This window comes from Alosa pseudoharengus, unplaced genomic scaffold (assembly GCF_046254945.1).
Source record: "Alosa pseudoharengus isolate Yale_2024_CS ecotype anadromous, Long Island Sound unplaced genomic scaffold, YU_APseudo_1.1 YU_APseudo_1.1_scf_2, whole genome shotgun sequence".
Taxonomy (NCBI): Eukaryota; Metazoa; Chordata; class Actinopteri; order Clupeiformes; family Clupeidae; genus Alosa; species Alosa pseudoharengus.
In genome coordinates, this window is record NW_027468663.1 from 16770414 (window position 1) to 16792913 (window position 22500).

At 45.8% G+C, this 22500-nt stretch overlaps 2 protein-coding genes across 2 annotated transcripts in view; one reads left to right on the plus strand and one right to left on the minus strand.

Annotated features, from left to right (window-relative positions):
• The window catches only part of ctnna2 (catenin (cadherin-associated protein), alpha 2), a 422651-nt gene that overhangs the window by 303356 nt on the left and 96795 nt on the right, over positions 1-22500 (plus strand). The gene's annotated exons all lie outside the window — the stretch shown is intronic.
• On the minus strand, positions 4088-6334 carry lrrtm1 (leucine rich repeat transmembrane neuronal 1). The gene has a single exon (XM_076295810.1). The coding sequence runs from the start codon at positions 5666-5668 to the stop codon at positions 4088-4090; it is 1581 nt and encodes a 526-aa protein (XP_076151925.1). The 5' UTR covers positions 5669-6334.

Sequence of the window (22500 nt, forward strand, 5' to 3'; positions counted from 1 at the left end):
GACACATGGGCTGTCTCAGGGGCCAGTCATCTTCGCACCTCTGCGGCCTCCGAGGAAGGTTGATGAGTGGCGTTCCTCCTCTCTGGGACTGCATGAATTAGTTAGAGGCGTGGGGCGGGAGTGCTCTGGGCTGTGATGCAGCTGACTTCAGCTGGCCACAGTGCCACAGCTTAATGCCAAAGTGATGTATAACAGACAGAGGTTAAGCACTCTGCCCTTGTTAACCAAGTGTGGGCTGCTGTGGGGTGTAGACCGGATTGTATATGATGTAAGTATGGTTGTCTGTTAGGCTGTGGACATTGTGCTTTTGCCCAGCAGCTGTCAGGGTGGAGTATGCTGAGGACTGAAGAGATGTACTCACAGACTTCTAACAGTCTGTCACAGCAATTCACGTTCTACTTTTTGGTGTCAGTCTCTCTCTCTCTCTCTCTCTCTCTTTCTCTCTCTCTCTCTCTCTTTCGCTTTCTCTCTCCCCTCCCCTCTCTGTTTGTCTGTCTGTCTGTCTGTCTATCTCTCTCACTCTCACACTTTCAAAAATACAGTGGTGCCAGAATTTATTTTTTTTGGTGAGCAAAAGTCCATCACATTCTGTTGACAGGTACACTAAGAGCTACATGACGGATGAATACACACATACACACCACGCACACACACACACACACACACACACACACACACACACACACACACACACACACACACACACACACACACACACACACACACACACACACACACACACACACACACACACACACACACCATGTCCATATAGCACATCAAAAGCATTAGGAAACAGTGTGTGCACCAGCTCTGGGCCCCATCTGAGGAACAAGGCCAACCTGCTCCACTAGTCTCTAATTATCCCACACATCAATAAAAGATACCTATAAATAAAGCAGCCATTTTCCCTCCTTAAGTTGGTGCACATCTTAAAAATGTAAAAGAGCCAAATGAATGTCTAATTGGTGCAGCTGATTTAATGGCTGCCTCTATTGATTTCACCCCAGCCTCATCAATCATGGCATTAATAATCTGAGATAATTGTGGAAATAATAAACACTGCTGTGACAATAACTTCCCCATTCCTGAATAACTAACAAGTGTGGAGATATATGAGGTCATGGAGAGAGAGAGAGAGAGAGAGAGAGAGATGGGTAAGAGAGGGAGGGAGAGAGAGAGAGAGAGAGAGAATTAAGCAAGTATCACACTGGGACAATGGCTTCAGCATCTTGCCCCCCCCTCTCCATCGACCGTCTACAAAATCACTGAAGCTGCCAACAGTGCTGTAGTGTTGAGTATCATGTAATATTTATGCACACAAACCAGCACGCCTATATATAGACCGCATAGCTCCATGCTTGGAGAGGCTATCTTGAAAGAAAATTCAATCATTGTTACAGAGAGGAGTGTTAGGAGAAATAGGCAAATGAGATTGCCGCTCCATCTCCCTTTGCTATTTGTAGCTGTTGTGTTCACTGAAGCCATATATGCATATTATTCATACAAGCTGTTTGTTTCATAACCCAGCCAACCTCATTGAAAGAGAGATCATGCAGAAGAACATTTCTGCAGCTATTTTTTTTTTTTGAAACCTAAAATGAGGAAAGAGCGCTGTTGGTGTTTGGTAGATTTTGCAGAAGGAAAATGAACATGCATACATTTCCAGTGTTTTTCCATTCAGGCATATGGTATCACCGCAATCTGTTTGGCCTGTGTTCTACACCTGTCGTGGAGCAGAGGTAGTGAAGCAAACAGAGTTGAGTCTATACTGTACACGTCTTCAATGATATGCTTTTATTCATTTGCTTTGGATGTGTTGTCTTTAGCAGGTAAATAGCTGTAGAAATGCCTTCAAACAGTCTTCTTTCAACTCTGAAGGACATGCAAACAGTTGATATTTCTTTTTATGTGTACAAAAGTAAATAGTTTCTTTAAAATACTTAATCTGACAAACTGTTCTCACTTTCATTTGCACACACACACACACACACACACACACACACACACACACACACACACACACACTTCATATCCACATTGTCAATATTGTCATCCAGAGTGAAAAACATTTGCAAAATCACATACCCCTACACATTTCTGCTAGGAGTAGTCAGGAGCTGGCCCCTCTGTTCAGCAATATGGTCTGACACACTGTGACCAATTCAGCTGCAGCAGCATTTTATGGCACCATTGGTGCAGCTGGTGCTGAAGCAGAAGCAGGACGGTCCAATCCTGGCCATAGGGCCGGGCCAGTGGGCTCTCTGTCTGCTGCTGCTGCTGTGGCTCCACCAGCTCCTGATCTCTCTTATGCTGGTGCTAGGACACTAGAGAGCACCCTGCACCTTCCAACGCTGATGCTGTTTCACCACTGCTGCCTCTGCTAGCCACTGCTGACTGCTGCTGTGAGCCCTTTTTCTCTCCTCTCCTCTCTTCTCCTCTCTTCCTCTCTCCTCTCCTCTCCTCTCCTCTCTTCCTCTCACCTCTCCTCTCTTCTCCTCTCCTCTCTACTCCTCTCTCCTCCTCTCCTCATCTCTCTTCTCCTCTCATCTCATCTCCCTCTCCTCTTCTCTCTACTCCTCCTCTCTTCCCCTCTCCTCTCCTTTCTTCTATTTTCCTCTGCTCTTCTCTCCTCTCACCTCATCCCCATCCATGCACCATGTTTTCAAACACATTTCAAAGGAATCTAGAAACACCATCTGTGCACACAGCCAGCCACACAATGAACAACCAGAGCAGGAAATAATACAGAAAAATATGCTTGTATTTTAAAGAATATATTCCATAATTACATTGAAATGTGTTTTAGCATCTGGATTTTCCTCCCCAGTTGCACAGCAGTTGCTTTGAGAAGGCATATAAATTATAAATCCTTTCAATTTCAAATTCATTTTTATTTTACCGTTTAAGGCTTAATATTTGTACCAACTTGACTGTTCTCACTCTTCACATAGAGCTCCTGACATGATAGCTCAGTCTTAAAAAACAAATAGTCAAGGCATGGCGCAAGGTATCATATCCTTATTTTAGTTTATTTTGATGGCGCACAATATCTTCAAATTAGCTGACGTGAAGTATGCCATCTCAGTGCATTGTGTTCTATTTTCACAGTTGGTTCTTCCCTTATCTGTTCAGAAATGAGAGGAAAATAAAAATGCAAACCACAACAGCAAAAGGGCAAGCCAGCACAATGATTATTCCTCACAGATAAACAAAAAAATAATGTGTATAGTAAGGTAGAAAGAAAGTGAGATCTCAAAATCTGATTTAGGCTCTGCGTTTTGAATGATGTGATGCCATCACTCTTCCCCGTGTTCATTTCCGAGCTGGCTACGGCCACTAGAGACCAGACATTACATCCTCGACCACACCTCCAGTATCCCCCCAATGCCTCTGCAGACAGCTTTATGGTGAATAGCAATTCATTTATTTAAACATCATCATTTTTTTTTAGTTTACAAAACAAATAGGATAGCTTCTTGCATTTACCCCACTCTTGCATTTCTGCTTTTATAACATATTTTATACAGACTCTGTGTTTTTGTTCTTTTTTTATTCTTTTCAAATCTCCTCACTTGATTTTTTTTATATTCTCCACCCCCCCCCCTTTCCTTGTCATTAATACAATAAAAACAGTGTTTTTTCATCTGGATGTCCCCAGTTATTTTTTTTTTGTCAGAATGTTGTTGTTTTTTTTTAGAATATCCTGAATTAGAAAGACACATTAAAGCTGAAATATCCTCTCCACCACGGCGTAATTCCACAAAGCTTTGTTTTGCGTCAAGTCAACAGGTCCTTCAGTAGGCAGAGACTGATCACAAGTCAGCAGTAAAATCCACCGTCTCAGTCTCAAGGAGCTGCCACTTTCCAGCCACCACACCCCCATTCTTCTTCTCCAGTTAGCCATCCATCCATCCATCCATTCATCCATCAATCCTTTTGTTCCAGCCAAGTGCAGCGTGGTGCAGTGCGCTGTCTGATTTGTCCAAGCTACATCAATCCAGTGAAACTCACCCACCCCCCCCCCCAGTGGGAGAAAGGGGAACTAAAAGCCTCCAGTGCTCCCTCGGAGGGCCCGCCGGCCGCATCACACCTCGCACTCCCGCGAGGGTTGCTGCTGGCAGGTGCAGGTGCCATACTCGTTGATGATGACCAGGGCCCCCTCGATGTGGTTGGGCTTGTAGTCGACGTAGTACTCCGGTGTGGACATGGTGGCCATCTGTTGCATGGTCTGCTTCTGCTTCTGCTTGCGGCGCTGGCTGGTGAAGCACTGGCGGAGCTGCCTCACGCCGGCCGGGAAACACTTCCAGGAGACGTAGAGCATGAGCACCACGATGAGGAATGAGAAGATCAGGGCCATGGTGCCTGTCACCACCTTCTGGATCTGCATGGTGCTGTCCAGGTCCTCGGCCGGCGGGGTGACAGTGAAGGTGCCGGTCACCACGCCACCGCCCTCTGTCTCCTGGAGGTTGTACGTGCTGCGGGTCGGGCCTTCGTAGATGTAGCCCGGACCGGCCCGGTCGCCGCGGGTGACGGTGAAGGTCTGGGTGGTGCTGTCGGCGCCTTCCTCGCAGAGCTGGAAGGCGTAGACGGCGTCCAGGATGTCCTCGCCCTGCGCGATGTCCGGGCTGGAGCAGAGCAAGGCGCTGTCGCGCTGACCCCGGAAGCTGCTGAGCCAGGAGGCCAGGGCGCAGACGTTGCGACTGCACTCCCACTCGTTCCCCGAGAGCATGATACTGTCCAGCGAGCCCCACGAGTCCAGGATCCGCTGGTCCAAGTAGGCGAGCTTGTTGGCGTCCAGCATGAGTGTTTTCAGGTTGGGAACGCTCTCGAACACGTGCGGCTCGATGTACTCAATCTCGTTGCCGGCGAAATCAATCTTCTCCAAGAAGTGCCAGGTCCAGTCAAGAGTGTTGACCACAATGGTGGCCTTGTTGTTGCGCATGTAGAGTGTGCGCAGGGAGATGAGTCGAGGAAAGTGGGCCAGGTTGATTTTCACCAGTTCATTGTGCTCCAGATGCAGCTCAGTCAGTTTGAACAGCCCGGCGAACGAGTTGCGTGCCAGGCTCTGCAGCTGGTTGTAGCCCAGATCCAAGAACTGCATGCTTCTGCAGTCCTGGAAGATCCTCACAGGGACAAACTTGAGGGCATTGTAGCGCAGATGCAAATTGGTTAGCTTCCTAAGGCCATGAAAAAGGTCAGGCTCCAGCTCCTGCAGCCTGTTGTAGGATAAATCCAGGATGCGCAGGTTGGGCAGAGGTTTGAACGTGCCATTCGCCAGGCTCTCAATCCGGTTGGTGCTTAGGTCCAGCTCCTTGATGCGACGCAGCCGCTCGAAGGCGTTCTCCTCGACCAGCTGGATGCCGTTGTGATCCAGGTAGAGCCAGGTGAGCTGCGACAGGCCGACAAAGTTGGCTTCCCGCAGCTCAGATATGTTGTTCTCCCGCAGGGACAAGCCAACAGCGCTGCTCAGGTTGCGGGGGATCTCCGTCAGGTTAAGCCCCTCGCAGTAGATGAGTTTGTTGTCGCAGCGACACAGCCGCGGACAAGAGCCCTCCACCAAGGGAACCATTTTCAGAAAAATACCCAGCGAGCACAGTAGCAACCCGGGGGGCTTCCTCAACGGCCACTTTAGGTACAGACCAATTAGAAGGAAATCCATTAGCATGAATATCCTGAGATATATCCCAGACAAAGTCCATTGAAAATGTCTCAGATTTGTATCGTTTTGTGCGTCATGATTTGTAAGCTCCCCAGGCCAGAACGCTCTCTCCTTGTTGCCCCCTATTTTTGACAGATTTTTGGTGTGACTGATGGTGCTTTACTGACAGGAGCAATCCTGCCCCCTCCAAACGATAGGAATTAAGAGAGACAGAGGACAAGTCACTTTGCTCATGTTAGATGCGAGTGAAGAGGTGGCAAGGAGGAGGGGGAGCGGTGGGGATTTTGTTCTAAAAAAAAAAGTATTCTTCAGGAAACAATCTCGTATAAAAGGATTCCTACTCACCCTTATTCCAGAGGCTGACAACCCCTATTCAGCGGCTTCCTTTGTGCAGACACTAATTATGTGCGAATTTTAAAAAGACCCCAGTGTGGAACAAATTCGGCTCCCCCTCCCTTTTTTCAGCGGACAGCAGATCCTGGCAGACTTACAATGTCTTAGTTCTCCTCGAGTGAAAGAAGCAGAAAGCGACGGAATCCAAGTAGCTTTCAGTAAACTGGTAGGAAGTGCAAGTTCCCCTTAGCTGCATGCACGAGCGTTGTCCTCCTCCTCTCTCCGATCCTCTGCAGTGACTGTTGCGATGATCAGAGGTGGAGAGGGAGAGAGCATGAGAGAGAGAGAGAGAGAGGGAGAGAGCAGAGAAGGAGAGGAGAGAGGGGAGAAAAACACGGAGGAAGAGAAAGAAAAAAAATCCTCTTAGAACTCTTTAATTTCTTCGCCCTCCCCCCATTTTAACTAAAGACTCTGCCGATGTGTCGACACAAATTAGCGTCCGTCGCATGAAGTGATCACTGACCTGCGATGTTTAATCCAGTGAGGCGGGTCATTGCATTCTCAGTCTTGAGGAGGAAAAAAATGCATTCAGAGAGCATCGATTCAACAAGGGTCTTTGATCTCCTTGGTTCCTTTTTTTTCTCTCACTCTCTTTTTTTCTCTCCCTACACTCTCTGTTCGTTATCACTGATTACCAGCCGTTTTTTTAGTATCCTAAATTCTGTTTGAGGATTGAATATGTGGTCAGTCAAGCCCCTCTGGTGCTGGCCGTGCTGCTGATGGAGCAACACGCATCTGGTCTGTTCCCGGCTCTGGAGGCTGTTGCTGAGAACTGAGGCAGACAGTGGTGCGGCTGGGGCGTAGTGTGCGGAGGAGAGGAAAGGAGAGGAGAGGAGAGGAGAGCGGAGTGTGGTGCCGTGCGAGCAGGCTAGTGCGCTGGCATAGCATGCAGGAGCACCTTCTGTTCACTGAGTGTCGTAAGCCACTCACAATTCAGCCTGTGCTCTCTCTCTCTCCCGCTCTCTCACTCTGTCTTTCTCTCGCTCACTCTTTCTCTCTCTTGCTCTCTTTCTCTCTCTCTCTCTCTCTCTCTCTCTCTGTCTCTCTCTCTCTCTCTCTCTCTCTGTGTTTGTCCCTGTGTCTCTTGTTCGCTCACTCTCTTGCACATTTGCTCTTCAGTGCTCGGATATTTTCATATTCAAAAGGGGCAGGGCTTAGAGCTGGGTTTTAATGAGCACAGAACTGGCTCTCCCCTCCTTCTCTTCCTCCTCCTTCTTTACTTCCTCCTCCTCCACTCTCTCTATCTCTCTCTCTCTCTCTCTTCCCTCCCCCCATCTCTCTCTCTTTCCACTCCCCTCGCCAGCTTTAATGAATTGAACCAAGCCATCTATCTGCTGTGTCTTTCCATGTTGCCTGCAGAATTCTGCTTCTTCATTATTAAAGATTAATATTTCTCTAATGACTGGAAGAGTGCCTCATATGTGTTCCATCTCAGTGGCTCTACCCTGTTTGTTTCCCAGCATTTAAAGTAGGCACATAGGTGACTCAGATGATGCAGGGAATTTCACTGTTCACCTGTTGGCCAACTGATATTCCAAATGGCTTATAATTGTTTACTTCTTCATTTCTCCTCTGAAGATAGTATCCACGAATTTTGAGATTTGAGTAGAATGAAAGAAAACATAGTTTTTGTGTTGAGAAATGTCTAGCTGTAGTCCAGTGTTGTAGCCGAGCTCGCGATGTGAACTGCTCCATAGCAGTATAGCTGCATAGCTGCTCCATTTGCCCTGCTAGTGTTGCTTCATCAGACTGTTAGCTCCATTAAGGAATAAGTGGAAGTTCAAAAAGCATGGCCACAGCCGTGTGCTCCATATGGTATTGCAGTTTGTTGGTAACACAGCTAAATGCTCACTGTCACTGCCTCTTTCCTTCTTTCTTTCTATCTTTCTTTCTTCCTTTTTTCTTTCTTCTTCATTGTTGCCGTTTTAAAGGCTTCATGCACTGCTTGAACAAGAGAAAAGACCTGCATGCAAAATGTCCCTCTCATAATGGTGACTCCCCTGCCATGTAAGTGGCTGTGTACAGATTGTAGTTTGAATACAGATATCATCTGTTGCCACTTAGCTGGGGTAACATAAATATTCTGCTCAGGAGAGGCACTCCCCTTCGGCCCAGTGGACATGATTCCCGAAGGCCTGTTATTCCATTCCGAATCATTTTCAAGGACAATGAGCTGTGACGATCCCTCACATGAAGCAAACAGACTTGCCGTAGCGCGTCCCTCTCTCAGTCAACAGATGTCTTGACTTCCACAACGGCCTCCTATCTGCTCAGCTCTCTGTGGAATAGAAATCAATCGGAAAACAAACAAAAGAATGGGCATTTAAAAAAACATGAATGTTTGCTGAGTTTGTCCCTTTAATTGATGCGTTGGTTGGTAATAAGGGTGTCAACAATATTGTCAGTGTGGATTACTAGGGCAGGCCAGTTAAAGCCCTCTGCCACCTTTCTGTTTGCTGGACTGGTTTGACCAAGAGAGGTGGGGGTTAATCTAGCCCAGTGTTGGAAGCGGGGTCAGGCGAGATAAACACATCCCAGAAATGTGTTGTACTCATAACTGAGTGTTTGTTATTTTGTTTTCTCTTTTTTAATATGAATGATACATATGCTCTGGATAATAGTGGAGATATTAGTCTTCCCAGCAGCCAATGAAGGACAGCATTAGCCTTGTTCAGTAGCCTACAGTAGCAGTGTAAATGGAAAATATTTGGCTTTCAGGGAAATAAGGAAGTGCCTGGTAGAGGATATAGTCAGATAATGTTTCATTTGAGAGTCCAGAGCCTTTTTCTTTTCAGAGATTAGGATCAGAATGCAACAAAAATGTTGCATACAGTATGTAATAGTCTCCAACCTGTAGAGCATTGTGCAGTTTGTAGACCTCCCTCCACCCATGGTTTTAGCCTACCTGCTAGCATGTCAGCCTCCCATTCTGAGATGCTGCAAGTTCGCGGGTCCAGACTGGGGCGAGGCTGACCTGTGTCAACACAACGCAAGCTACATTAGTGCCATGCCCCGGATGGGAGTCTCAAAAAAATGATGTATCACGGATGCAACAATGTTATGCACTTTTCTCTCCTTGCTGTAATCAATGGCTGCAGCATCATAATTGCAAGGCATGGCATGATATGCAAGTAGACAGCGCTTCGGTTTACACTTTTAAGAGCTTTAGCTGATGGGCACACCGGGTGATGGTAGCCAGACCCCAGCACTGACAGGTAGGCCTACTGGTACAGACTAGGAAGGAGCTTTTGGGGGATTCTGGGATTGCTGTCAGGTCTACAGTGATGGGGCTGTTTCCTTGTTCCTCTCCCCTGGTTTCATGCTCACTTTCTCTCACTGCTGGTATTCAGATGTAGTGAAACAGACATGATTTTGCAAAATTGAGTCTTTGACACTTTCTCACTCGTGACTTTACCCACTTTATTATGCTAAAGAACACACATACACACACAAACACACACGCACACGCACACACACACACACACACACACACACACACACACACACACACACACACACACGAGTTTAATATGAATTTGAGCACAGGTCTAATAATGGTATGATTAAAAGTGTTGTATGACTCAAAGGTATGACTCAAGAGAGTTGTATTAAAAAAGATATATATAGCAATGTAGCAATGTAATGCAATAATATATATTCATACAATGTAATTGCCATTGAGAAGAAAAGCAGGACGTGGAAAAAAAAGCCAAAACAAATTAATTCAATCTGATGGAATCAGCCCTGTGAAACTAATGAAAGTAAGTGAGCTTTTGAAGATGAGTCATGGGAGCATTTTGCTTTTCCTGCTTGTTTTATGGGCCTGTGCTGTCACACTCTCATCCAGGCCCTGAGCTAGGGATGTGGGTGGCCTAGTCATCACTGCTGAGTACAGACCTAGACCAGGAGATGAGATTTGTGTTTTTCAGCCCTGTGGGACACAGGCAGATTTTGTAAGACACGTGTCCTCCTGCATCAACTTCACTATTTGCTTACTTTCTCTAAGCAGTCTTTCTGATTCACCCACCATTTTTTGCCATTTGGACTTTTACTTGTTTCGAGTACCGAGCTTCGAATGGGTGGTTGACAGACACACTTTCTCAGTCTGTGTCTCCATAAAATCCATCTTCATTGTCCTAACAAAGGGGAGCAACTTGTTTTCGGTGTCGACGCTATTAACTTAAACTAGACAAGGCAGGGAGCATGAAATTAGCTAGCACACATTATTAATTAGGAGATTTTTTTTGTTTACACAGGATATGCTTAATCAATATCCTATTATGCCTCACTAAGACTTTCTGCAACATTATTTATTTATTTATTTATTAACTACAGTGACACACTCCTCCTGTATTTAGTGGGAAAAGGGGCTGATGATTAGGAAACATCTCACTTATGGCATTTTTGCTCCATTAGTGAGGTTGTTATTGAACACACACACACACATACACACACACACACACACACACATACACACAGACACACATTGGTTCTGTAGCCTTGCCAGTGTAATGTGTGCCCTTGACACCATAATGGACGCGAGTTCTGTACTCGACTTGATGAGACTTAAAATGGCTGCCCTGTCTGGCAGTGGCCATCCAGGGGCATACATCACCGCCGTGCCGCTGATCTAGATCAGCAAGGCTGTCAGAAGGGGCCACATATTTGTTTAACCCTTGTCTGTCCAGCCAGCCTTCCCTTTTTGTGCTTGTCTTTAATTTGCTCCAAAAACAGTATTGTAGTTTCTACCAAAGGTTTTTAGAAAGGAGTGGAGAATAGTTATGGTACGCCACGCACTGATAATGTGCAGCTAATTAAATCCCAGTTTAATTTTTATTCATTTCAGCTCTGAGCTTTGCTTGCCAGGGTTTACTGTAATATACTGTATATTGTTCTGTAATTTCCTGTTAAATGATTAATAAAGGATCTAATCTAATCTAATATGGACACTTTCTTGACTAGCACTGCGATTCCCTTCACTTTTTGTAACTATGTTATCCATGTCTGTGTATCAATTCTATTGAATAACAGTCGCCTTGTGGAAACAGTGTCCATCCCTCATTAACCCCTTTACCTTAGGCCACTGAGCCAAGGGAGACTCTAATGGGTGATAAACGAAGAGGAAGTGAATCATTGACAAATCATGGTTCAGGATAATCATTCTCTCCAAATCAATTAGATGTGGTCAGGAATGTGAAGCCTAATAGGAGAGATGTGTAAAAAAGTGACTACCCTTTCAGTTCACGGTCAGATCTGTAGGCCTTATTTACTATCTGCAAATCAGACTCCTTTGTGGCATGTAATTACTGACTAAGGAACTGCGTTGGTGGTGGTGGTGGTTGGGAGTGGGGATTCTTCACGAGTCTCTCTCTCTGTGGCATATGGATTCATCTTTTCCAGTAATTCCATCTCTCTTAACTCTCAGCAGCTCTGTGCAGTCAAGGATCTGCTGTTGCAAAGTCATTTACTGAAACTTTCCCCAGCTAGCTGCTCAGGACTGCTGCTCTTCAGCTAGCCAGCCAGCCTGCTGTCTGGTGTGTGTGTGTGTGTGTGAGTGTGTGTGTGTGTGAGAGAGAGAGAGAGAGGCACCATGTGAAAGTTCTCTCATAGGCACCATAAAGGAACTCTGGTCTTCACCGGTCAGCAGCAGGCATGGTGGGGTTGAAAGGACCGGCGTGTTGACTGAACGTCCAGTGGAGTGGAACTGAGATTCTGATGGTTGTCAGTCTGCTGCAGGCCTTGCTGTCATCCTTAAAGCAGAAAGCAAAGGATTTAGACAGTGGAGTGGAAAGGTTTTTTTTTCTCTCTACCAGATACGCTCTATTCATTTGTGGTGACTTGTTTTGAATGAGGAGCCACTGCATTTTGTCAGGTTTGAGTAAGATTGGTGGATCAGTGGCAGCGGTTGTGACACTCATGTACCAGACCTGACAGAAAGGTATTGTCAGCCCATTGGGTTTCTATTTAAGTTGTGGTTTTAGAGTTATATCCTCGCCAACCATTCACCCAGGCAAAAGCTAACGTTTGGAAAACATCTGTAGGATGAAATGAAATCTAAATAGCATCTGACGCTAATAACTGTCAAAAAGAGTTTTTTTTGTCTCTTTCTATCCAAAAACATTTCCATCAATAGTCCCAGTGAGTGACACACCATCAAAGATTTTTCGTGTAGAGGCATAACTCGTCCGACACTTGTCATGCGGGCTGACTAGATTGACACTTTATTTATCCCTGCTGGGTTTGGCCGTGTTGATTAACATCACTTTTTTAATTTATTAAGAGAGCCGTCTGAATCCTAATGATCATAATTATGTGCTGTTTATGATCATCATTAGCATGATGTAGCAGAACAATCTCTTGACATTTACTATCTGGCGAAGTTGAAAGGTCAACCGCTGCTCATAATTAACAGTGTCCAAGTCGAAGATTTATTATTCCAAAAATAATAAATAATAATAAAAAAAGAAAATCAGAAAGAAGAGAGAGAGAGGAGTGCATCCTGAGAGGCATGGCACCATGGAGAGCCTGACTGAATGGATGAGCTGATGGCTAATTGGCGCTCTACTGAGCTAATGCAGAGGGGAAACGGCAAGAGTCCTTTTAGCAAGCACTCTTCTTAGACGGATGAGAGAGGAGCTCTGAAGTGGTGGACAAAGAGGGCAGGATAAGAGACACCAGAGAGCCAAGGCATTTAGCACGGAAGTGGGAGAAGCCACGGACGGATTTAGAACGTAAAAAGGGTGCAGGGTGATCATGGAAGAAGAGGGATTTGGATGGTGTGTGTGGGTGGGTGGTGTGCAGGCCATGAAAAAACTTGGTCACGGTTCAGGAGTGAAGCTTGGAATCTCATGGGGGATTGATATGTGCTATTTACTTCCTTCTTCCAGTGCTCTAGAGAGGAGTCTTGGAGTGGCTCCTTGGTTTGTCACATCGGAGCCCTGTCTGTTTGTATGGGGTCATGGGATCAGGCTGTAAGCTGAATTCACTCAGAGATGTGTGAGATCTTGCTGCTGTGTTTGTGAAGTGGTACAGTAGGTGTTGGTGCCTGCATCTGTTTGAGGCAAAGTCAGCCACAACTGAGGCTGAGGTGCTCAGACTACTTGGGCTCATGCTGTCATCTGAATTGACTCTGAGATGTAGAAATCAGAGTGTTAGTGGTAGTTGTAGGTGCTGCAGAGTTTGCGGGTTGGCTGGGTATGCTGCTGATCGGATCATAAACAGCCATAGCAACGGAGAGGAATGACTGAAAAACATGTTGCTTTTAGTTGGTATTTGTTGGTATCTGTTGGTGCCCATCTCAAGGGCACCAACAGATGTCTTGCTTTGTCTGGTTTTGTTGCTGATCGGATCATAAACGGCCATATCAACAATTTGTGCTATTTGTTGGTTGTTAATAGTTGGGGTTTGTTATTGTTTCTGTGTGTGCATATCAGAAAAAATGTCTTTCAACGTAACAGCCAGTGGTTTTATTGAACATGGAGACTATTTCACAGGAGGAGGAGGACATGGTTACCAAGGTGTTTTCACACAGTGAAACACCTGCCCTTATTTAGTATTTCTAAGGTAGGTAGCTAACATACTGCTGTTCATGGAGGAGGACATGCTTATACCAACATGTTTTCACACAGTGCAACACCTGCCCTTATTTAGTGTTTATTACGTAACCTGAGCTACTAGCACACTATCACCCACATACCTCCAATTTACTGTATGTTCAAATGGGTTTCATCATTATAACAGCCTATTTGGATGGTTAAGAAAGCTGGATGCATCTGGAATGGAATGATCTTATTTTTTCATCTCAATAGAAAAAATAAGAGAAAGACCATCTTGAAGAGAAATGAGAGGATGCTGCTGCAAGAGGTCCAGTGTGTTGGAATGTGTTAGTCCTGGCCACTGGTGATGCGTCAGGGCCTTGCATCATCTAGGCACACGTTGCCTGAGTATGTTAGATCCCCAGACACAGAGCGGCTGTATCTGCCTCAATGAGCATCTGCCCAGCGTTTAAATGAGAAAATCAATAAAGCTTCATCTTTACTGAATCGGCCATTTGGTAGGGAGGGGTGGGGGGAGGGATGCTGTCACTTATTGTTCTATTCTGTGAGAGGGAGAAGGGGGGAGGGGTATGTGTGCTCTTGCTGGTATGAGAAGTTTACAGTGTGTGTGTATGCTTGTGTGTGTGTGTGTGTGTGTGTGTGTGTGTGTGTGTGCGCGCTTGTGTGAGCGTGTGTGTGTATGCGTGTGTGTGTGTGTGTGTGTGTGTGTGCGCGCGCTTGTGTGAGCGTGTGTGTGTATGCGTGTGTGTGTGTGTATGTGTGTGTGTGTGTGTTCATCCAGGACGCCTGAGTTGGTGCTGTAGAGGCAGGGCCCCCGTGGCCAGTCCAGTGTATTCATGTCTCTTAGCATCCGTGAGCAGGATGAAAGGGAGTGGGATAGTGGCATGCTGTCTTCCTCTTCTTCATCAACCAGGGGAACTGGGCTGTAATGAAGTGTGTGTGTGTGTGTGTGTGTGCGTGCACGCGCGCGCGTTTGTGTGTGTGTGTGTGTGTATGTGTATGTGTGTGTATGTGTTTGTATGTGTGTGGGTGTGTGTGTGTGTGTGTGTGTGTGTGTGTGTGTATGTGTGTGTATGTATTTGTGTGTGTGTGTTTGTGTGTGTGCGTGTGGAGAGAGAGGGCACCTCAATCCGGTTTGGAGAAGGGAGCCTGCTGGGATCTGAGGGAAGAGCAGCGTCTCCTGGCTCTCTGCTGTGGGTCGTAGCGCTGCACTCTCTCCTGTCATAGCTGTGCTTAATTAAGAGTCTTTGAGCTGTAAGATGTGCTGCACTGATGTTAACAGAGATAAGCTGGAGGATGCTACCATGCAATACTCAGGGCATTCTATTCACAAGTACCTGCTCTGTTGTTGTTGTGTGTGTGTGTGTGTATGTGTGTGTGTATGTGTGTGCGTGCATGGATCTGTGTGTGTGCTTGTGTGCTGTCTCTTATGACACGTGTGTGCCCCTTGTGCTGATCAGAGCTGGAGGCAGCATAGCACACGTCGAGCCTCAGACAAGCACATCAAACAGGGGTTGCCGTGTCCTTGTGCCTGCCCCCAGTCAGGCTCCGGGACTTTGTTCTCCTGTCTGACCGGTCAGACGCCCCACTGGGAGGGTCAGGCTTCTTTCAAAGGCCACCCCACCGCCGAGCAGCCCTCCGTGCATGCCTTTGATAGCGTCCAGAAGAAATAAAAAAACACCACTCCCTCTCTCTCTCTCTCTCTCTCTCTCTCTCTCTCTCGCTCTCTCTCTCTCTCGCACACACACACTCACACACACACTCACACCCACGCACACACACACTCACACACACACTCACACACAGACACACACACCACCCCCCCCCCCCCACACACACACACTCACACCCACACACACACACAGACACACACACACACACTCACAGACACACACACACACACACACACACACACACACATACACACACTTTCACACACACACACACACACTTTTTCAGATCAGCCCTTATGATCACAGACCTGCTCTCCCCTCGTCCCACCAGTCCTACCTCCACAGTATTAATGGTCAGCCCTTGGAACAGATGGAGTTCTCCACTAATTGGAGAAGTCTGCACAGAGTACAGTGTGGAAGTTGATGCAGCAAAAATAATGGGTTAAGATGGGGTCCCACCTGCCCTGCAAGCAGATGGCAGGTCACGTTCCACAGCATCCTCCGTGCAGGACTATTTTAATCACCAAAGAAACACTCTGGCCTTCTAAATGCACCACAGTGTAGGGCTAGATGGCTACATTGTTCACCTCCATGAATCAGCTAATGGCTGTAAATTTGAACAATTTATCAGTGATAGACAAAAGTGTTTTGTTAGTAAAATGTATCGCTGTGCAAGGGTAGGTCTGTGTTGAATCGAATCGCTTGCTTTTGAGTGGACAAAATTTTCGTCAGCAGTACTTGTCTTTTCTTTTTTGGCTCGGCCCAATCCGACCTAACCCAGATTGTGATTGAGACATTTAATTAACCATAGCCTCACTAAACCCATCTCTCCCTGGGATCACTTATTTGTCCTAGCAGAGGAAGAGGAGGAGCAGAGTGACCGCTGTTCCTCCTGCTAAGCCTCCCCTCTTCACTCACACAAGCCTTTTGGCCTCGGCCTCACCCCTGCTTATCTCAGGCCCAGCCGACGGTTTGATCATGCCAGTTGTCAGGGCAACAGCGGGGGATTTGACGGGCAGCGGCGAGACCGGCGCGTTGGCTAGGCCTCTGCAGATCCGCCGGCTCCCCCAGGGGTCCCCATCTGCATTCACGTCACGTCCGATGCACAGCCACACCATCGCCACACCATCACCACACCGCCCTGGAGCCTCAGGTGTGTGATGCTGCTCCACCGGGGGATGTCAGCCGTTAAGCCGTTCACTTTTTTTTATTTGTTTTTTTTGTTTTCATTTTTTTTTCTCTCTTTTTCTTTTCTGTCTTCTTCTTTGGACGAATCCCATCTGTGCATGTTTTAATTACTCGTGCTCAGTTTATCAACGGTGATTCGGGGGAACATGAACAAACACATTTAGCCTGAGCCGCGCGGATGAGGCTTCCCTTTCAGTGGCAGCTGTTCAGCTTGGTGGGATACAACTGGAAGTATTAAAGGCGGCTCACGCCACATGCTCCCGAAACTTGTCGCACAACGCTGTCTTTTTACGGCGAATAATGACACACGAAGCTCGGTAAATAAGAGTGCAATAAGAGTGCAATCTCAACAGTATGTCAGCCCTGTTGGCGTGGAGCTTCTCCTCTTGGCCGTGAGAAGAGCGATGTTTGGGGGTGGGGAGGGCGGTGCGGGGGTTGGGGGAGTATGGGAGCCACCTGGGAGGATGAAGGCCTTATTTTGGGCAAAGAGAGAGAGATGAGAGCCCTGCTTTGACTTGGCTGGGCATTTCATTATCAGCAACCTGTACCGCATTTCCAAGGCCTTAATTAGAAGTTAATCAGATTCATCAAAGTGGCTGTGATCGTCCGATTGATCCCAGCTAAAAAGCAACAGCACCCCAAGAAACACAGCAGCTCATCACCATCAAACAGCAATGTCCACCTTTAGAGACAGGCAGGCGGGAGCATTAAGGACATTCACCAAATAAGTGCCATTATGTATTAGTTATATCAGTATCATTTGACCTTTTTGGATATGTATCTCACTAGCAGAAACTTAATCTTCAACAAACTTAATCTCCCCTGTGTGTGTGTGTGTACACGTGTGTGCGTGCATGCATGCGTGCGTGTGTGTGTGTGTGTGTGTAGAGTATATCTAGTATCCAGTTTATACAGTATATGCCTCTCAGTATTGTTTGGGAACATTGCACATGAGCAGTAATGGCAGTGAATATTTTTGAATCTGAGGGAAAGATAGAGAGCGAGAGAGAGAGAGACGAGAAACACTTCCTCACAAGGCACTGAAGTTTTGTGTAAATCTCTTCAGATTTTTCCCTGGCTGTCTTGTTTTTGCTCCTGTCAACAGAAGCTGACTTCTCTGACAATGGGAGAATTCAGCGGCAGGCACACTGTCTGAAACAGAGAAAGCCTTTCCCCCTTGGTGATGCCAAAGATGATAACATGTTCTTCTTCTCCTCCACCTCCCTATGCCTCCTTTAAAATTGATGATTGCACATCACAGGGCTGCTGTCTGAGAAAGATCAATGTCAGTTGCAACAGCCCTCCTTGGTTCATGTACATAAAGTAAATCACTAATTAGTCAGTCTCCTAATGATACGTGCACATATTTTATGTTATATCTTTTGAGGGGGGTTATGAAAATTAATTTAAGCACTGTAATTAATCTGACTATAAATGACCCTGTAGAAACATGTTTTTGTGTTATCCTTAACTGCGCTCACACTGAACATGGGTGTTAACGCTTCTCCTTCACTTTGAAAGGAATGACGTCATGAGTTGCAGAGGATTCAGTTGGTTCCGTTACCTTATTTCACTAGCGTTGCTGCGGCAGAAAGTTGAGAAAGATTCAACTTTACAAGTACCAGTGTATGTTTTTCACAATTAGATTTAGTAAAACCTAGCAAGAAATAGGCACTGTACATTATAAAAATCCCATTATTGTAGAGAAAAAAAAAATACTTTGCTGCAAGAGATCTTAAAAGTATACCAGCCAACTCACGTTTGCAAGATAACTACCTCCAGCTGACTAGGAATCTCTCTATACCTCTATTTGTTCCAGTGTGTAGTGGCATCTCTGTAGAAGAAACGAGAGCAGTTCAGCTGGCTGGCACGGGCTGCATGCGTGGCGCTTTGGCACCGCTGCTGGCTTCGCCACCAGGTGGTCTGCTCTCAGGGCACGTCACGCGGGCCCCCACCGACCGCCAAAGCAGGCCCCCAGCAGTGGCAGAGCTGAGTGTCCGCAGTGCAAAGGCGGGTGGAGCACTCCACACATAGGCACAGACATAGTGCTGATATGTGTGCCAAGCAGAGCCGGACAGTAACGGAGTACATTTACTTGAGTACAGTACTTGAGTACAATTTTGAGGGATCTGTACTTTACTCGAGTATCATTTTTGGGGAGTACTCATGACTTTACTCAAGTACATTTGAGAGGCAAATATTGTACTATTTACTCCACTACATTTCTATCCATAACCGTGAGTACCCGTTACTTCTTCTAAAAAAAAAAGAAAAAGAAAAATCTCGGAAACCCTCAATTTGTTGTTTCCCTCTCAAACGTGATTGGATTGTGCAGGCGCCACTGATTGGGACAGCCTATCAGCAATCACGTTCAGCTTTCCGCCAAAGTCAAATCCATGGTCAAAACCATGGACGATACAATGGATGAAGACGCAGCAGGTCCGTCCCGGGAATGTGCCAACCCGTGGCCCCACCTCGCCAGACTATTTCAATTTTCTAAACAAGTTAATGATAGTTTTCGCTTCAAGTGTTTCAATTACAAAATAGTATTTTGTATTTGAAATATGTATTTTAAATACATGTATTAGAAAAACTGGCCATCCCTGGCAACATGGTAAAAAGGTATTAACATTAACATTTTTCATAACTTGAATTTCCCCTTGGGGATCAATAAAGTATCTACTGTATCTATCTATCTATCTATCTATCTATCTATCTATCTATCTATCTATCTTTCTATCTATCTAACTCCATGTAGGACGTTTCTGTACATAAATGTAAGCACTGTGGCAGTAGTAATGCAATATTTAGAAAATGTAGGCTACTCTTGTACTCTTGATACTCAAGTACTTTTAAAAACAAGTACTTCAGTACTTTTACTTAAGTACACATCTGACTGTTGTACTTTTACTTGTACTTGAGTCAAATTTAGCAAAGGGTATCTGTACTTTTACTCAAGTAATGAAGTTGTGTACTCTGTCCGCCTCTGGTGCCAAGTGACAGTGCACTCATGCCGGCATCTATTTGCGGATCGCTTTACCTGGCTTCAAAGGCCTGCCACATGTTTATTCCAGCCATTCACTATTAGCAGTTGATTTTCTCCGCAGCCATTTTTGACATGAAATATATGCCAGACTCAGGTGTCACTAATGGCATTATTTAAGGTTCTGATTCGGCAACACTTAAATTGATCAGTGACTTTATCAACATAATATGACACCTACAGTATGCTTGCCCTGCTATTTCATGTCAAAATGGCTACTGTGGAAGAGGTCTACTCTTCAGCCAGGTAGACAAGCTGATCAGCAAAATCATCTGTGTTAACTGCACATCTAAAGCCAATACATGGTAGGAATTGTACTCTCTGAAGCCGTGGCTACCCACCTCTCCTGCAGTGGCATCTTGCAGCAATGGCGTTACCATGCGCGGGTGTGCCCAGCACGTGGGCATTCCTTCAGCACCTCCTCTGGTGCTTAGTCAGGGCTGCCCTATCTGGCTCACTGGCCTTAAGTGCATTAGTGCCTCTGTCTTACAGCGGTGGGCATTTCTGCCAGACGGGGAAATGCCGTCTCTGCCAATGCAATGCCCACTGGCCAGGTGCTTGGTCATCAGCTGTGAGTAACCCCTCGTCAGAGCTTTTGCCCTTGTAATCTGCTAACGCTGCCTACTGGTATGGCTGAGCATGCTCAGACACGTCTCTGTGCTCAGCACATGCACTGGGGTCCTGTCCTCAAGCATAGAACCCTCTCCTCCTACGCACAGGAAAAGGAGCAAGTGCCACTTACTTTGTCTCTCCTGCTGAGGAAAGATAAAGACCCTTTTAAAGTAAAGGCTTATTTTGTCGTTGTACCGAAAAGGTTTTCTTTAAAAAAAATTAAAAAAAACAGTGCATACGGAAAGTATTCACAATGCTTCACTTGAAGGACTCCTATTAAGTTGTAGAAGCATCTCAAGGACCATTGATAGAAGTAGGATGCACCAGAGCGTCATAACAAAGGGTCTGAATACTTGTGTAAATATTTCAGTATTTAATTTTTTTATAAATTTACAAAACACTCCAAACACCTGTTCATGTTTTTGTGGAGTGTTGTAGTATGTGTGTAGATTGATCAGTCCATAGATTATCTGAAGATCAGTCCATAGATTGTCTGAAACATAGTCTGAAACATAACAAAATGTGGAAAAAGTGAAGTGCTTTCCGTATGCACTGTATACACATGGTAAGTAAAAGTAGTTGATTTGTTTATAGATTGGGTATAGTTGAGTGCATTGGATAGCCATGTTTTAACAGCTACTTATCTGCCTGGCTTGGGATAAAACTGGGTTTCTTGCTTATTAAAAAGAACGGTGCACATATTTTGACTACCTTATCTCCCAAAAGTTTCAGAAGTGTAAATGACTTGGCATAAGTATTCATTTATTTAACGATTTCTATCATCTGTAGAATCGAAGTCCCCGAATGCACCAGGGTTGAAAAATGTGAAACAGTGAAATGTATTCATACTATTGTGCTGAATCTGAGGCTTTCTCTTTCTTTGCAGGATTGATTGTAAAATTATTTTCTCTTGCGGCGCGTCTGGTGTGCCAGAGAGCTTGGGTGACAAATTTTATGGTTTAAAAGGATCTCTGCCTAATTCAAGAGGCTTGTGTTTAGCTTAGTGGATAGCAACATTTAAAATAGGCTTGCACTTCCCTGTTACTGCTATATCGTCATCATATTAAAGTTAGGTTGTAAATGGGGGGCATAACACAGTCAGCCACCTTCCTGCTCTCGGTGGTGGTTAAACTGAACATGCTAACTCTTTTACCACAGTACGATCATCGAAATGTCAATACTGGAGCATTAAGTGGTGCAGTAGCTACAGTACCTCAAATTTGTCAGATGTAGGCCTCAATTGTGGATAATTGGTCTCTCAAGGGGGTTGGTCTCTCTTTCTTGGTTCTTTTTTCTGATCAAGTGAAAGGCCTCTTGTTGACAGAAGTTTCTTGGAAATCACAGAGCTGTCTGAAGAGGTTTCAACAACCCCCCCTGCCTCTGGCACATCCAGATTGTATTCTTTGAAGGCCCCCAGCTCTGGATCAGGTTGATTAATGGGGTCAACTTTTGTCTGTCTTTCTTCCTTCTGAATATGTAAATAATAGTCGTTGCCCAAGCCGCTGACAATGACAGAGGGAAGGGAAGGCCTGTTTTTGCGCTCTCTTTTCTTCGCTTTTTTGTTCTCGTATCTCTCTTTCGCCTTTGCATGCTCGTACCGCTCTCAATTTTCAAAACATTCTCGGAAATGCAACCCCCTCCAAAAGACAGGTTGATTCATCCCTCCGGTTTCAAAAACGTTGCACATCATTTAACTAATATCCCCCCACCTCATCTCTCTCTCTCTCTCTCTCTCTCTCTCTCTCTCTCTCTCTCTCTCTCTCTCCCTCCCCGTATGTCCCATAAAATGGGATCTTTTAAAACAGCGCAGCATGTGTCATGCCATGCGCAAAACAACCCGACTCTGCTCAGTGGAAGTCTTATTGTGTAGCAGTTTAATGGCTCCGCTTTACGTAACAGAGGCTCTTTGTCACGACGGAGTGAGTCAAACCCCACGCCCCACGGATCTTTTGTGGGGAGACTGAGTGGCGTGTCGACACCTCCCATGGATGGATACATAAAGACGACACAAAGCCGTGGGAGGCTTCCTTTGGTGAGCAGGAAGAAGGTGTGCAAGAGGTGAGGATGTCGCGGCCGGCCTCACGCTGCGAACGGAGCATCTCATGGCGTTTTGTGCCAGCGGACCCAGTGTCACCGTCCTGGTTTGGCCCCCACGTGGCTGGCTGGCTAAGTGAAGAGTCCCTATGGGCCCCAGGGTGAACATATGTAGTGCGGTGGTGAGCAGTGAGATACGCGACCTCTGTGTTGTGACTAGAGAGGTTACAACACCAGGGTGGACATACAATGCAAGTACAAGTCCACTGGAAAACACAGATGACATACAGACACACAGAGAGAGATGGATGGGTAGATTTGTACTGTACATACATACAT

Bases quoted from the DNA above. Each gene is read 5' to 3' on its own strand.
- lrrtm1 (XM_076295810.1), bottom strand. From the start codon at position 5,668: ATGCTAATGGATTTCCTTCTAATTGGTCTGTACCTAAAGTGGCCGTTG.